Raw genomic sequence first — 16448 nt, forward strand, 5'->3', positions numbered from 1 at the left:
ACATTACGTTTTACCACAAATATTTTTGTAATCTTTTGGTAACTCTATGGTTTAATCCAGATATAAAATGGGAAAATATACAAATTGAGCATCGTTGAAAAGAGAGGAAATTAACTTTTGGTATGCAACTCCATATAATGTAGCTAAGAAGCCAATATTGCTTTACACCAGTTATTTATATTCATCTACTTTTTACGTACCTGTACACATTTGTTATTCCAATGCGCAAGTTTTAGAGTACATTTTGACTAACAATAGTTGTGGAGATTTCTGCTTGTTTTGTTCACCTCTTTGGGGACAATTGGCAGGAAGTCAAGATATGATAACTGATTAGGGAGAGTCTAGGGACATCATCTTAATTTGCCATGTTCCATATTAAAGTCCACCACACCATATCTCTATCATACATCTCAGGACGAAAAAGCAACATTTTACTAAACTACATGGCGAAATTTTGATCTAAACTAAGTTTTTTCTTGTGAAATTGTGATCTAAATTAAGTGTTTTTCGTGTACTTTTGTTACATAATCAATCTGCGTGTTTGTTATTAATAGTTTGCTTTTCAAATTTAGTGATCCGCTTTCGAGTAAATAGTTGTTTATTGTTATTAATAGTTGTTTTTGATCATTTTGTGTAGAATTACTAACACACATAAAAATTACAACCAAGCATTAACTCGAGAGCTTATTCTTAAAAGCTTCACTAAGCTCACTTCTATTCTATTACATTCATTGTTTTTTTAAAACGTATATGGTATCCAAGTCAAGATAGCTATAGAGATAAATATTTCATATGTAAAAAGAATTTTCATATATAAACTTATTTTCGTGCTTTGAGAAGTGAACCATCCACATCTTTTCCAACATGAATTGGCCATTAGAGATACTAAGTTGGAGCAGGGTCATTCTCGTTAATGTTCTCATACTCAATACTCCATTTGGCAATGCTCGAGTCACCTTTTCGAATAACCTGTAACTTAGCCTTGTAGTTCTTGTATTGTTCCTTAATGTGTCCTTCAATCGCTTGAGAAGTGATGATCTTGTAAGCCTCTCTTTAATAGTTTCAACTTTCCCATCTATTTGAATTTCCATCAAAATAGAAATTAAACAAAGCAATCCAGCTCAATTAGAGGCACTTGTTCTTCTCCAATGCTAAAATTAATCTTCAATCAATAAAGACAAAAAGTATGTCCAATGATGCTTATGTATTCATGCTGTCCTAGGAAGTAATCAATACAAATTAAAAGAAAAAATGTCCCTTAATTCTCGTGGATGATACGACAAAATTGAAAAATAATAATATGGACTTAAAAAAGTATATATTGCAAAATCATAGTAATTGAACCTTCAAAAAATTAAGTAAAGAGTTGCCTTAATTTGTTATTTACCTACTGCATAAGTCCATAGCTTGACAGAGCCATCAGTCTTCCAATCACCTTCATGAACATCAATGCCGTGCACTTTCTCAGAGCACAAATTTGGAAGCCACCGCTTTACCACCAAAGCTATGAAAGAACTCATCAGGATCCGACTTGATCTTTATCTCAGCTTCCAACTTTTCTGCTGTGTTAGCCATAGTTGTTTCTAGATCTAATGCTCACAAATTATGCTACTGATCAGCAAGAACCTTGACCAATAATCCAATGTATTATGCAATTCAATTTCTTTACCACCTGATTTGTAGATGCTTCATGAATTCGTAATGGCGCCCACAATTTAGAAATGTGTGGTTCTCCATTGTCTTGGCTGAAAAATATACGTGCCATCAATGACATAAATCCACATGTTGCAATATCTTTTCAGGCAAATGATATGCTGCAGGGTTTAGCCAATATTTTCACACTTGATTATTAGTTAGATCGGCAAATGATGCACTCCCATCTCCAAAAGAGAATTGCAATGTGATATAATGATGCGGGATTTACTTCGTTATGATCTAATATTATCCAAAGAAAGCAGAAATCAAAATTGCTGTGCAATAAATTGAAGTCCAACAAGGTTTGTATCCATGATAATTAGTCAGACAAGTTTTCTTTATTCTGTGAAGTTATATATTTAGGGCCACATGCCAACTATCAACAGATAGAGTGCCTCACAATTTCCATTTCAGACAAGTTTACCTTAGTTTAATTGAGTTGAAAGATGGTACAACAAAAATTTAGATATGATGTAACTAAATTAAAATATAGTGTAATAAAAATTGAAATGATCATTTTGCCTCGAAATGAAATCCTCAACGATCCAAAGAAATACGGACGCAGAACACTAGCGTAACTTAGAGGACAATTTTGACTTTGCATAGGTAATGTTTTGATAGATTTTCAGTTTGCACTTTAAAACTTTATACATTGAATTTTACATATATATTTTATCACGAATACACTCTTTTTTTTTTTTGTAATCTTCTGGTAAATCTATGCTGTGGTCAAAATATATAATGGGCAGATATACAAATTGAGTATCATTAAGAAGAAGTGAAATCAACTTTTGATATGCAGCTCGAAAAATTAGTTAAGAAATCATTGTAGCTTTACACTTGTTATTTAAATTTGGATTAATACACTTGTTATTTATACATTGTCAGCGTCGGATGAATAGTAACTATGCAAAATTTAAATTTAAAATTTAACTTTTGCATACATGTCATGAATCTAACGGTGATAGTGTATACACTGTCAGTGTATATAAGGTTTACTCTTTAAATTTTGTACACTCGTTACGTACGTTTGTACATTTATTGTTCCCATATATGCATTATAGAGTACAGTTATAACTAACGGTGTGGAGATACTTCACCCCAGTATTGTCTTTCTGATCGTCTAGTTCCCCTATCTGGGGACATTTAGCAGGAAGTCAAGATATCATAACCGAGAAGTTATGATAACTGAGTAGGGATAAAATCATAATTAATTTGCCCAAATTTCTACAATAAATCGCAGGAGATAAAGCAAAATTTTATTAAATTACATGATGAAATCGTGAGCCAAATAGAGCAATTGCTCATGTTCCTTTGTGTACGTAACCAATTAACGTGTTTGGTATCAAAAGATTGCTTATACAATTTAGAGATCCTAAGAAACAAAAAAAAAAAAAAAAAAGAGGTGTTTAAAGAGAGAAAACTTAGAGAGATCCTTGAAATTTGAAGGTTCATTAGGGGTCAACCAGTGAGCCCAAAAAAAAAAAAAACTAAGACAGATAAAAAGCCACACGAAACCTTCGTTTTATTTTTTTTTATCAGCAAACGTACAACGGTTAACACTCATATGAAGTACAACCAAGCCTTGACAGGATGGCAATCATATGGTATATATTACCCATAGAAGTATCATATGGTATATATAGATATATTTATTTTCGTGCTTTGAGAAGTGAAGCATCCACATCTTTTGCAGCATGAATTAGCCAGTGAAGGTACTTAGTTGGAGCAGGATCATTCTCCTTGATGGTCTCATACTCAATGCTCCAGTGGGCAAAGTTTGAGACACCTTTTGAAATAACCTGCAACTCAGCCTTATAGCTCTTGTATTGTTCCTTAATGTCTCCTTCAATTGCTTCCAGAGTTACTATCCTGTTCTCCTCGTCAACTTTAAATCTCTCTTTCACAGTTTCAACTTTCCCATCTGTGTGAATTTTCACCAAAGTAGAAATTAAACAAATAATCCAGCAAAGTCAAAAGCACTTTTTGGATCTTCTCCAGTACTAAAATTATTTGTCAATCACTAAAGACAAACAAAGCAATACGCCGAACGATGCATATGTATTAATGATTTTCCTAGAAAATGATTTATACAAATTAAAAAAAAAAATGTCCCTTCGCAAGGATGACACCCTAAAATTTGAGCAATAATATTATATACACATATACATACATACATATATGTGTGTGTGTGTGTGTTACAAAATCATAACAATTGAAACTTCAAGATCGAGTACAGGGTTGGCCTTTGTTGCTTACCAGTTACATAAGTCCAATGCTTGACAGAGCCCTCAGTCTTCCAATCACCTTCATGAAGATCAATAGCATGCAATTTCTCAGAGCAAAGATTTGGAAGCTGGTGTGCTTTACCACCAAAGCTATGGAAGAATTCATCAGGATCAGACTTGATATTTATCTCAGCCTCCAACTTTTCTGCTGTGTCAGCCATAGTTGTTTCCAGCCCTAGGTAGTCTCAAAACCACTGAGTACCTCACCTTGATCTGGTAGAATGCAAATGCTAATGTATATGGACCTTAACCATTGGACCAACATTTATATAGGATCAGTTCCCATACATTTGTGATAGCTGGGCTAATTAATACCTTCAACCCCTGTCAATTATGTTTTAAATTTATGTAGTTATACCATCATACCCCATATTTTCATTTTTAGACGCTTAAATTTGAATACGCTTACCGCGCTTAAATTTGCCTTGCTATATTCTTCTTTTTGATGTTCAAGAGAAAATTTTATGTCATCGGCAACAACTTTTAATAAGATTAGGTTAAGGGGAAGATAAAGTGTCATATAGTAATTGAAGAAAACTCGTAGTACCGTACACTTCTTTACAGACCAAATTCTATCTTTAGACCTGTCTTCACATATTTGCAAAATGAAAGCACTCAAAAAACAAAACAAAAAAAAGAAGAAAATGTGATCTATTGGCTTAATTATTTGATCACACCTTTTTTTTTCAGCAAATAGGCCCCATTCCATTAATCAATCTTTAGTCACAGCTCACAAGTCTCCTTTTAAAGACCAACCATTAGATAAAATCAAACCTTGGTACAATTTTCTCACTCCATACTAATTATGCCACACAACCTCATGACCCTTTCCTCCAAAGTTCATCAATCACAGTTCCGCTGGCCACTTCACCTCATCCATCATAAAGCTTTGGTCAAGAAAAAAGCTGGAGTAACATCAATCGAGCTGTTTACCTCATCGGACCTCCTTCTTCATCAATGCCAATCCATCCACCATCTGAATGAGGCCTTAATCTGCTGATAATGAGCTCCCAAGTCTAGGAATATCTATTTGTCCAGTTCTTCGCAATATTGCTAATTAAAAGGTTTAGCAAAATTTCTTAGGTACCTCCTGCGCCAAAAAGCAACTGTAAAGGTTAACAACAAGTGTTTAAATTTCTTAACTTAAGTCGGCATTTATAAAGGTTAATTAACTGGTTTACATACTTAGATCTTTTTATCAATTCGGTTCTATAAAATGTTTTGACTGGAAACAATAATAATATCGTTTCCATGATTAAAGAATGGGAATAAATTTTGCATGATTCAGAAAACAAATTTTGTTCTGCAGGATTGGTACTATGTACTACTATTTCTCAGTAGTTGTTAGCCGACAATCTAAGTAAGTACGAATTTCTCGGACCTTTTTATGTTATGGGAAAAAAAAAAGAGTAGGAAGTGCAACCAAACACCCACACAAATTTGATCGGAAATAGTCCAAAACCAAAGTCCATGTGTAATGAGTTGGAAAAGGATAAATCAGTAACCTAAACTAACAAACCCCACTTTAGGTGTTGTATCCCAAGCTCCATGAATGATTTACATGGCATGCCAAAGTACTAAAAAGACCCTTTAGGAAATGGACGAAAAACTTCCCAAAGGAGAAATCAAAGTCCTTTTTGTTATATATGTAAGATTAAGAATATATTTTCTATATACTGACAATATATAAACTTTCACTATTAGATGCATGACATATAATTTAAATTTGAATTTTCAAATTCAAATTTGCATATGTGTCATGCATCAAATCATGATAGTGTATACACTATTAATGTATATAAGATTAACTCCAATTATTATCTAATCTTCTTGATAGTAAAATTTAACTTTTTCTAGTATATATAAACGTCGAACGCAGGTTATGTTTATCAACAACAGACTACTCTTGCAATCTTCTATTTCTGTAAAATTAAAAAAAAAATTAGAGTTGTATGGTGTGATAATTTTCCACTCCCCCATTGCAAAAGCTACTAAAAGTGATATGCATCAATGAAAGTTTTCTTTCCTCAAAAAAAAAAAAAAAGACCCTTGCTAAAATAACACAATTAAAATCACGGATAACTTTTTTAATATACAATCAGCGTATAATTTTTTTTTACAGTAACAAGTTTAGATTACTGCCACGTAACATGAATTCATATTTGAAATTCAAATTATACACATGTGGTATTCATTCGAAACTGTTAGTATAAAAAATAACTACACTAGTAGAACATAAAAGTTAATCCTTAAAATCAATGCTGTTGAACTTAGTCCTTTTTGTGTGATCTGAGAAGGTATGCATCCACGTCTCTAGAGAAACTTATCAAAAAATCAAGATGAGAATGCGGGGGTTGGGACATCATCATCTGCTTTCTCGTACTCTAGAGTCCATTTCATTTCACAATGTTTCTTTCATCTTGGAGACTTGGGTCAAGTGTTGCTTTGAAACTCTTGAATTGATTGTGACTTCACCTCTATGAGCTCAATTATGATTGTTTTGTTTTCCATGTCAATAGCATCAATCTTATCTTTTGCAATCACAGGAGTGCCTGTTTTGGCAAAAGATAGGTCTAATTTTAATTGGAAAAAAATGCAGATATCAAAATGGTGGAATTAAAACAAAGATACATAAGCTTGAATCAGTCCACAAAATAAAAATAAGTGAATAAAGAGTTTAATTTGTTAAGGGAAATTATTACAAGATAATAAAACTGTGTTCATCCTAGAGTCAATTATTCATCCTCATATTTTTCAGTGAACTGTTATCATCAAATTTTTAGGGGCATCTTCTCTTACGACGAAAGTAGATGAAAAGACCCCCATTTTTTTTTTGGAAGTCAAGGGCTTGAGTCATTTCACGAGAAGAGATAATGTTTTTCATTGTCTCTTCTGAAATGACTTGGAATTTTCATTGTCTAAGAATTTAGTGAGTTACTTAATAAGTAAAAGTCCAGGACATTAATTTCAGGTACAAATAGTTGCTCCCAAAACTTTTCTCAAATTTGAACACAGTATTCCCAAATGCTACCATATGTATCCTTTTTTTTTTTTTTCAATTTTTTCCCTAAAGAAATACCACAGTTGTTGTATAATACCAGTAGTCATTTTCTGGCCATATGAATACACATGATGTTTTAACTTCTGCCAATGTACAGACCACCTTCAATAGCTGAACTAACAATTGTATGGTTGAAATCCTAACGCTTGTCTAAACATACAAGGCATTAAATTGTTCTTAATTGCGGTGGTTGTTGTATTGCATCTATCAAAAACTGTGGTATATTAAAGCACACTTGGAGAAATTGTATCCAGAAATTTGTATATCAAAAAATCCAAGCACTCGGAGAATATGAGGAACTGATCAATCATATATTTGTTTGCCGAAAAATTCACTAAGATTCCTCGCTTTATGTCATTTTTAGCCTCTTTGTTAATGTTCTCAGTTTTTGTTTCTAAATTTATGAAATGCAATTGTAATTTTGGAGGAAGGTTTTTTTTACCCCCAGAAAGTTTCCTTCTTCTTACAAAATTAGAGTGGCCACTCGAATTAAAAAAAAAAAAAGATATTTAGAAAGAGTGATTATCCTATAAAAAAAATATTTGAATATCGCAATAAACACATATTTCATACAACCAGTTTAGATCAACTGAGTGAAAGATAAAATTAAAAAAAAAAGGCAATACCATGGCAAGGCAAGGTGATTTAGTTAATAATAATAGTACTTACCCATGACACAACTCCAAAATCTGATAGAGCCAACACTGTTTCCATCACCTGCGGTCCTTCGAGCACTTGAATGCTTTGCAGTTTGTCAGGACTAATCTTGGGCATGCGGCTGGTTTTGTTCTGGCAAACATCAAATGCCCTCTCAGGAGATGATTTTATTTCTGTTTGGAGCTCAAGCTTACGAAGTTGAGCCATTGTTGTACTACTATTTTCTTGACTTTTTTGGGCTATGTAAAAAGGAAATAACTTTGCTAACTTGATATCAAGACGTCTAGAATGTGGCCTATTAATAATAATGTCAAAAGAAGATTGCCTGTTTTATTTGATGAATCATTCCATACTGGTATTGGGTTCCAAGAGAAGCTATAAAGTACAAAATAATTTCAGATTTAAAAAACGCACCATAGCTTGTAATAATGGTACCGCATGCGGTACAACAGAATCCCTAATAATCGAATGACATTAGTAACATTAAACTCATTTATATTTTCATATTTACCGGTCAATAATCAAATGGTTAATCTGGTTCTTGATGTACTAATAAATTGACAAATTCACCATTTCGCTAATTTTTTTTCTTTTTTCTTTTTTCCTTCTCTCTCTCTCTCTCTCTCTCTCTCTCTCTCTCTCTCTCTCTCTCTCTCTCTCTCTCTCTCTCTCTCTCTCTCTCTCTCTCTCTCTCTCTCGTCAAGAGAAGAGATGATTTTGAAAACTTATATTTTGGCCTACAAAATCTTAATTTTCTTCAAATACAAAAGAGATAGAAGAGAAATAAAAGTAAATAAATAAATAAACAAAAAAAAGATGGAAGGGAAATATAAAACAAATAAATAAGAAACAAAAAATATCAAATGCTTTTTTTACTACAAATATCATTATAGGTTTTTAAACGAAATCTTTTATGGTATTTACTAGTTCTTATTTATCTATTTTTTATTTCAATTTCTGCTTTTTTATGTTTGGAGGATAAAAGAAGTAATGAAAGTGTAATTTTATCAATTTATTAATTTAACTTTGACTTTTTATTATTGATCATTAGTTTTAATAGAAATATTAATGATGATACTTTAACTCAAACCACGAAGGAGTTACATATAGGTTTTTAAACCATACGAAAGTTATATGATAAAGCACCAAACTACAAAAGAGTAAAAGTTTTCTCTTTTGTATTGGGAATATCGAGGGTTCAATCAACAAACAAGTTCGGTAAAGTTTTCTCTTTATTGTAAGCAGTTCCACCATTTTGTAAATATTATCTTCTGTCCTAATCAAAATTTAATTTTTGCGTAAACAAACAATAAGAAAGAATTCTTCAAACCTTATTTTTTTATTACCAAAATGTTGAGTGGGAGCACCATTTGACTTTTATCTCGTTTTGAGAAACCTGCTTAGCAATTGACTCATCTCTTGTTAGTTTTATTTGTTAATTACCAAGCAGATCTATAAAAATCCTTGATACAACGACATGGGTACCTGCATGTCGGCTGCCTTTTTTCTTTCTTAAGTGGGAGGTCTTAAATTCAGAGTTTCTTATTTATACCTCCCATTTAGAATCTCTCTACAGTATAAGATATTGTGATGATTTTGACAAGTTGGTAAACTGTGTATATTTGTCATGCAACTGCGCATATTTATTTTTCCCATATATATGTGTTGTAGATAAATCGAACCGCTCACGAGCGACTCGAATCGAGTTCAAGTTGGCCGAGTCGAATTCGAACTCGAACTCGAGTTTAAAATATTGAGCTAGTTAGCTCGCGAGATCGAGTAGATATTATTTTTCGAGCTATTATATATATATTTTAAAATATTGAGCTCGTATAGTAATATTTTTTATTTTTCGAGCTATCCAAGCCGAGCTCAAGTTTCAAAATTATCAACTTATCGATCTCGAGCTCGAGTTAGAGTTCGATAAAACTAAGTCAAGGCTCGGCTCGATTAAACCAAATCTCAATTCGTTTCGATTCGTTTACAGTCCTAGTTGTAAACTACAATATAAATAACGTTGTGGAGATAATTCACCCCAGTATTGTCTTTCTCCTCGCTTAGTTCGCCTCTCTGGCGACATTTAGCAGGAAGTCAAGACAGGATAACTCGAGCGGAGTAGAGCAGGGACAATTGATCTGAACAGTGTAATATTTTTTGAACTTTTTATAATTCTATATAAACTTCTTATGCATCCTTACAATAGAGGTGTGATATTTTGTTACTATTTATGTGAGTCCCATAAGTAATAATTGTGTCTATGTTGTTAAATTTTATAATTAGTTTATGTAGAATTACACCTTATTCAAAAAATATTATATCATTCAGAACGGTTGTTATTAACAACCATTGGTGCCATTAGTCCGCCGACCAAGAAGGTATGACAACTGAGCAGGGACACAAAGTCACACAATCATAATTTGCCATGGCCCCTACCAAAGTCCATCTCACCAAATTTCTTTTTTTTTTTTCCTCACCAAATTTCTACAATAAATCTCAGGAGATAAAGCAAATTTTTATCATATTACATGACGAAATTGTGAGCTAACTAAAGTTTTGCTCATGTTCCTTTCTGTACATGATCAATTAATTAACGTGTTTGTTATCAAAAGATTGCTCATACAATTTAGAGATCCTAAAAAGCATGAGGCGTTTAAATAGAGAAAACTAATGACATCCCTGAAATTTGAAGGTTCAATATGGCGAACCAGTGCAGTGAGCATTTATATCTTCATCAAGCCAAAAACAACTAATAGATATAAAGCCACACAAAACATTCATTTTTAGGCCTGTCAATCGGACCTAATGAGCCAGGCTTTGAGGAGTTCAAGCTCAGCTCATTTAATTTGAAACATTTTCGGGCTTCGGGCTAGGAGTTTCGGGTTCTTAAATGTAAAGCTCATACTCAGCTCACATAATATTCGAGTTGTGAGCCTTAATCGGGCTTAGCCCAAGCTCACTTATTACCCCTTAATTTTCTTAATATAATTACTATAACTATTAAGTTGTAAAACTAATTTAACATTTACAAGACTATAATATTAAAACTAAACATGAACAAATAATAGTTCTTAAAAAGTATATAAACAAAAATTTTTTTCAACAATATTTATATTTAATTCGTTCGAAATGCATGAAAAATAGCAATAAAACATGCGATCATAAGCCAATACATCTTTAAAAGTTGAAACTTTTTTATAATCTTGTGATTTAAATCCAAATAAGATTGATGATTTTTGTGTTTGTAGACCAAAAAGAAATCAACCAATATTATGCCAATACAAAAATTTACTCAACCAATAAGAAAAGTTAGAGATTTAGTTAAGCAATACTAATATTGGCTCTCAAGAAAGCTCATGAAAGAGTCTTTAGATGTATTTTTGTGTTTTGTAATTTATATCTATATTTAGCATTTAATAATAATATATTTGGATATATAATTATACATAATATCAAAATATAAATATTATATATATAGGTGATTAAAGGGCCGGGCCTATATCGGGTTTGAGCCTAATAAGGCCCAAGCTCGGCTCATATTTAATTCGGGCCTATTTTTTAGGCTCAAGCTCAGACCGGTTCACTAAATAGTCGGGCTCATCGGGCTTTCTGTCGGGCTGGCCCAGCCCCATTGACAAGCTCAGACCGACTCACTAAATAGTCGGGCTCATCGGGCTTTCTGTTGGGCTGAACGAGCCGAGCTCGGGCTGGCCCAGCCCCATTGACAGTCCTATTCATTTTAGATTTTATCATTACACGTAGAATTGATATAAATTACAACAAAGCACTAGCAGGAGAGCTTATTTTTAGAGGCTTCACTAAGCCCAGACAATGGAATACCTTTAGTGATTATCATATATTAACACATATTGTATTACATATCCTTTTTTTTCCCCTAGTATTAACATATATATGGACCTTAACCATCGACCGACATTCATATAGGATCAAGAGAAAATTGTGTGTCATAAGTACGAGCTTTTAATAAGATTAGGTCAATTATCTTTGATGTAAATATAGGAGACAACTAGTACAGATTCAAATTAAGGGGCAGATAAAGTGTCACAGCAATAGCAGAAAACTCATTGTACCATATACTTTTTAATAGACCAGATTCTATCCTTCCACCTGTCTCCATTTATTTGCAAAATGTAAGTATTAATGATTTGATGTCACCTATTTTCAGCAATTAGGCCCCATTTCATCAATCAATATGACATAGGAGGAAGGCATGGTAGGAATTTCCAATTCCATACTGATTATGCCTCACAACCTCATGGCCATCTGCATCAAATGCAATTTTAACCACAAAAGAAAGCAGTAGGTACCCACTTCATCTCATCCTTCATGTAAAGTTTTGGTCAAGAAAATTGCTGGAGTAACGTCAATCAACCTCTGTACCTCATCGGACCTTCTTCATCATTAGGGCCAATCCATCCACCATCTGAAAATAAATATTTGTCCAATACTTCGCAATATTGCTAATTAAAAGGTTTACCAAAATTTCTTGGCTACAATTAATGTTTTTCTCCAGCACCAAAAAGCATCTGTAACTCCCAAATTGAGTTCTTTTTTTTTTTAATCTATGAAGTATCCCTTTTTCTGATAAATAGACAAGAAGTTAAATCATGGCAGCATTTATAAGGTTAACTGGTTTACGTGCTTAGATATTTTTATTAACTCGGTCCTATAAAATGTTTTGAAAGGAAATAATAATATCGTTTCCATGTTTAAAGTATGAAAAAAAAAATTCATGAATCTGAAAGCAAATTTTGTTCTACAAGATTGGCACTATGTGCTACTATTTCTCACTAGTTGTTTACTAAGTACAAATTTCTCGGTCCTTTTTTTATGTTAAAAATGGAGAAAGGAAAAAAAAAACAGTAGGAAGTGCTTTGTCTGTTGTTACTAAGGAGGATATAATAATTAGTATCTAATTAATCCTCTTGATAATAGAACTTTACTTTTTCTAGTACTATTTCTATAAAATAAAAAAACATATGTTTACTTGAACCAAATTGGCGAGCTACATCGCTTAGTTTGCCCATACAAACAACTGAAGTATCATAAATTACGCTTGCGGGAAACCCAAAGGAGTTATTCATATAGTAGAAAATTTATACAATGAAATTTTATTGAAAAATGAAGAAAAACTCCTTAATTTTTATCCCATGAACAACTTTGTCATTCCAAGTCCTCGGAGTGAACCAAAATATGCTCAGTCTAACATAAGAAGGACTGAAAAGTTTAAGCAACAAATTTTCTACTGAAATGTGTAAAATGATATCAATTAATTAAGCAATGCATCATCACTCATGATTTGAGCTTAAAAGCATTTGAATCCGGGGGATTTATTAGTTGAGTTTACCGACAAAAAGCGATTAAAAAAATTATGACATGTCCACGCGATAGATATAAATATGTAAATCCCCAAAATCAAAAAGGTGGATCATCATTTATTTTGTATCTGTCATATAAGTCATATAATGCTTAAAGTCGGATTTTTCCTATTAGTTTTTCAACCTTACCCCATCTTTGTTAATTTTTTTATCGTATATCAAGTACCTCCACCAATTTGCACAGACGAAACCAAACCAAAGAAAAATAAAACATAAAAATAAAGACTTTCATAATTACAAGCCCAAACCAACAAAACCATACTTCACAACAACACTGCAAGCAAGAATGAAATACATGGAAGAAGAGGTATGCTGTTAAGCAGTTATCGAAATATACACAAAATCAAAATCACTGCCGATGATCTTAATTAATTTTTCTGTGCTTTGAGAAGGTAAGCATCCACGTCTCTGGAGCAACTTATCAGAAAATCAAGATGGGAATGTGGGGTTGGGATATCTTCTCTTGCTTTCTCGTACTCTAGAGTCCATTTCACCATGTTTATATCACCTTGGGCAATTGCCTGGAGAGTGGCTTTGAAGCTCTTGAAATAGCTTGTAACTTCACCTCCTATAAGCTCAAATGTGATGGTTTTCTTTTCCATGTCAATAGCATCAATCTTATCTTTTGCAACCACAGGTGTCTCTGTTTTACCAAAACATAGGTCTAACTTTAATTGAAAATAAAAGTAAATATCAAAATGGTGGAATTAAAACAAGCAACCATAAGCCGGAATTCGACCACAAAATTTTTATAAAAAAATGAATAAACCGGTTAATTTGTTAAGGGCAAATAGTAATTTACAAGGCTATAAAACTATATGTTCATCCTAGAGTCTGGTCATTAATCATTTGGAGTCCAAGATAGTCCAGCATAATTCCCTATATTTCTCAGTAAACCGTCATTACTTAATTAGTTTTATGGGTATCGTTTCGTTACCACGAAATCTGATGAAATGAATTTTTTTTTTTTGTTCTCTTTTCTTAAAATGCCATTGACTGGTGTCATTTCAGAAGAGACAATGATAGTAACTTTTAAGTCATCAAAGTTTCCTTTGCTGTAAAATTGTTTGCCTACAATTTTTTCTCAAAACTAAAACAGAGTCTTCATAAATGCTATCATACATTTGTCTGCTTTTTCTACTACAGATTAACTACTGAGTAATTACTTTCTTCACCCAAGACATTAGAACTATTTGCTTGCCAGTATTGTAAGAAATATCACAGCTGTTGTACAATACCAGTAGTCATTTTCTGGCCATATGAAGGCACATGATGTTTTGACTTCTGCCAATGTACAAAACACCTCCAATTGCTGAACTAACAATTGTATGGCTGAAATCCTAACGCTTGTCTAAACAGACAAGACATTAAATTGTTCTTAATTGCGATGGTTGTTGTATTGCATCTATCAAAAACTGTGGTATATTAAAGCACACTGCCCCGGACAATTTTTTGATTAATTTTATCCAGAAATTTGTACATCAAAAAATCCAAGCACTTGGACAATATGAGGAACTGATCAATCATATATTGGTTTCCCAAAAAATTCTATAAGATTACTCGTTTTGGGTCATTTTTAGCCTCTTTGTTAATGTTCTTAGTTTTTGTTTTTAAGCTTTTGAAATGCACTTGTAATTGGAGGAATTTTTTTTTTCTTTTTCAAAGAAAGTTCTCTAATTCAAAAAAAAAAAAGGATATTTAGAAAGAGTGATTATCCTATTAAAAAAAATATTTGAAATATCACAATAAACATATAATTCATATAACCAGTTTAGATCAACCGAGGAGTTCTTTTTTTTTTTTTTAAAAAAAAAAAGGCAATACTATTGTAATATAGTACTTACCCATGAAATAGGTCCAAAGTCTGATAGAGCCAACACTCTTGCCATCCCCCTCGAGCACTTGAATGCTTTGCAGCTTGTCAGGACTAATCTTGGGCATGAGGCTGGTTTTGTTCTTGTAAATATCAAATACCCTATCAGGAGATGATTTCATCTCTGTTTGGAGCTCAAGCTTACAAAGTTGAGCCATAGTTGTACTACTATTTTCTTGACTTTTTTGGGCTATGTAAAAGGGAAATAATTTTGCTAACTTGATATCAAGACGTCTGGAATGTGACCTATTTATAATGTCAAAAGAAGAGTGTGTGTTTTATCAGATTCTTGTGCATTTGCATAGCTTTGGCTCAGGCAATGATTTAGATGAATCATTCCTTGCTGCTTTTGGGTTCGGAAAGAAGCCACAAGGTACAAACTAATTTCAGATTTTAAAAAACGCACCATAGCTTATCATAATGGTACCAAACAGAATCCCTAGTAATCGAATGACATTAGCAACACTAAACTCTTTTATATTTTCATATATACCAAGTCACCAATCATATGGTTAACCTGTTCTAGAGATGGTAAGTAGTCGGATCTGGGGTAGGAGAGACCCTGTTCTACCAAAAAAAAAAATTCTCCTCACACCTGCCTCATCCCCGTTCCCCCCCCCCCCCCCTCCCAAGCCCCCGCCCTTGCTCGACGCGACCCCGCTATTATTTTTATTTTTTATTTGAACTTATTTTTCAATATATATAACACTAATAATAATTTTACTAATCATTTTTTTTTAAATTTTAGCAAAAAAAATTGAAGGTAAAGTAAAGTTTAAAGATCACTTTGATCTTTTTAATTTATTTCTTCATATTTGATACAATATAGAATTTAAACTAATTGCTACTATTTTTTTATAAACTTGCAATATGTGGAAAAAAAGAAAAATAAACTAACATAATAAAATGATCATTTTACCACAATAAATTGATAATAAAAATCACATCATTTTATCACAACAAAATACCGTGGAGTATCATATATCATATTATATATTATATATAATAATATCATAGTATTTATTTCATATTATACATATATAAATATATTACACAATTATCAAATCATAAGTGGGGGCTAAAGCAGGAGTATCCTCTCGCAACCTGTAATTAAAGTAGGGGGAGAAAATTCTCCCAGCCTCCCTCTCCCGACCTCGCCCTCTTCCCTACCCAGTTGCTTCCAGCAGAGCGATGCCTCCGTTGCTATCCCTAAAACTATCTTTCCACAGAACAAAATTGAGGATCTTTTCTGCTCATTCTTTTCTGCCCTTCTACTCCGTCATTTAGTACCAATGGAGAACGAAAATTATGGAAACTGAAAACATAACCAATACGTCAAAGTACCTAATGTTTTCTCCCAACAGTATGGCCAGAAGGGAATTGGATTAGAAGCTAGTTGGCCATTAATGGAGCACAATTCTAGATATCTTTCCGGATGATGAAAACGACAAAACGCATTTTCCTACAGGTAAAAAAAA

General features: G+C 32.8%; 3 protein-coding genes across 3 annotated transcripts; all 3 read right to left on the reverse strand.

The window, feature by feature from the left end:
- Window positions 1-819: 819 nt before the first annotated feature.
- Window positions 820-1548, reverse strand: LOC113752520 (MLP-like protein 34). Its single transcript, XM_027296632.1, is given in 2 exon segments — window positions 820-1022; window positions 1388-1548. Coding segments are annotated over 2 exon segments (336 nt in total). The 5' UTR covers window positions 1521-1548.
- A 1638-nt stretch (window positions 1549-3186) lies between these two features.
- Window positions 3187-4226, reverse strand: LOC113751616 (MLP-like protein 34). Its single transcript, XM_027295683.1, has 2 exons — window positions 3955-4226; window positions 3187-3619 (listed from the first exon to the last, which is right to left on the reverse strand). The coding sequence occupies exons 1-2, from the start codon at window positions 4142-4144 to the stop codon at window positions 3348-3350; spliced, it is 462 nt and encodes a 153-aa protein (XP_027151484.1). The 5' UTR covers window positions 4145-4226; the 3' UTR covers window positions 3187-3347.
- A 9085-nt stretch (window positions 4227-13311) lies between these two features.
- On the reverse strand, window positions 13312-15246 carry LOC113754272 (MLP-like protein 423). Its single transcript, XM_027298652.1, has 2 exons — window positions 14942-15246; window positions 13312-13740 (listed from the first exon to the last, which is right to left on the reverse strand). The coding sequence occupies exons 1-2, from the start codon at window positions 15126-15128 to the stop codon at window positions 13466-13468; spliced, it is 462 nt and encodes a 153-aa protein (XP_027154453.1). The 5' UTR covers window positions 15129-15246; the 3' UTR covers window positions 13312-13465.
- Between the last annotated feature and the right edge of the window lie 1202 nt (window positions 15247-16448).

The sequence above is a fragment of the Coffea eugenioides genome, chromosome 11 (assembly GCF_003713205.1).
Source record: "Coffea eugenioides isolate CCC68of chromosome 11, Ceug_1.0, whole genome shotgun sequence".
NCBI lineage: Eukaryota > Viridiplantae > Streptophyta > Magnoliopsida > Gentianales > Rubiaceae > Coffea > Coffea eugenioides.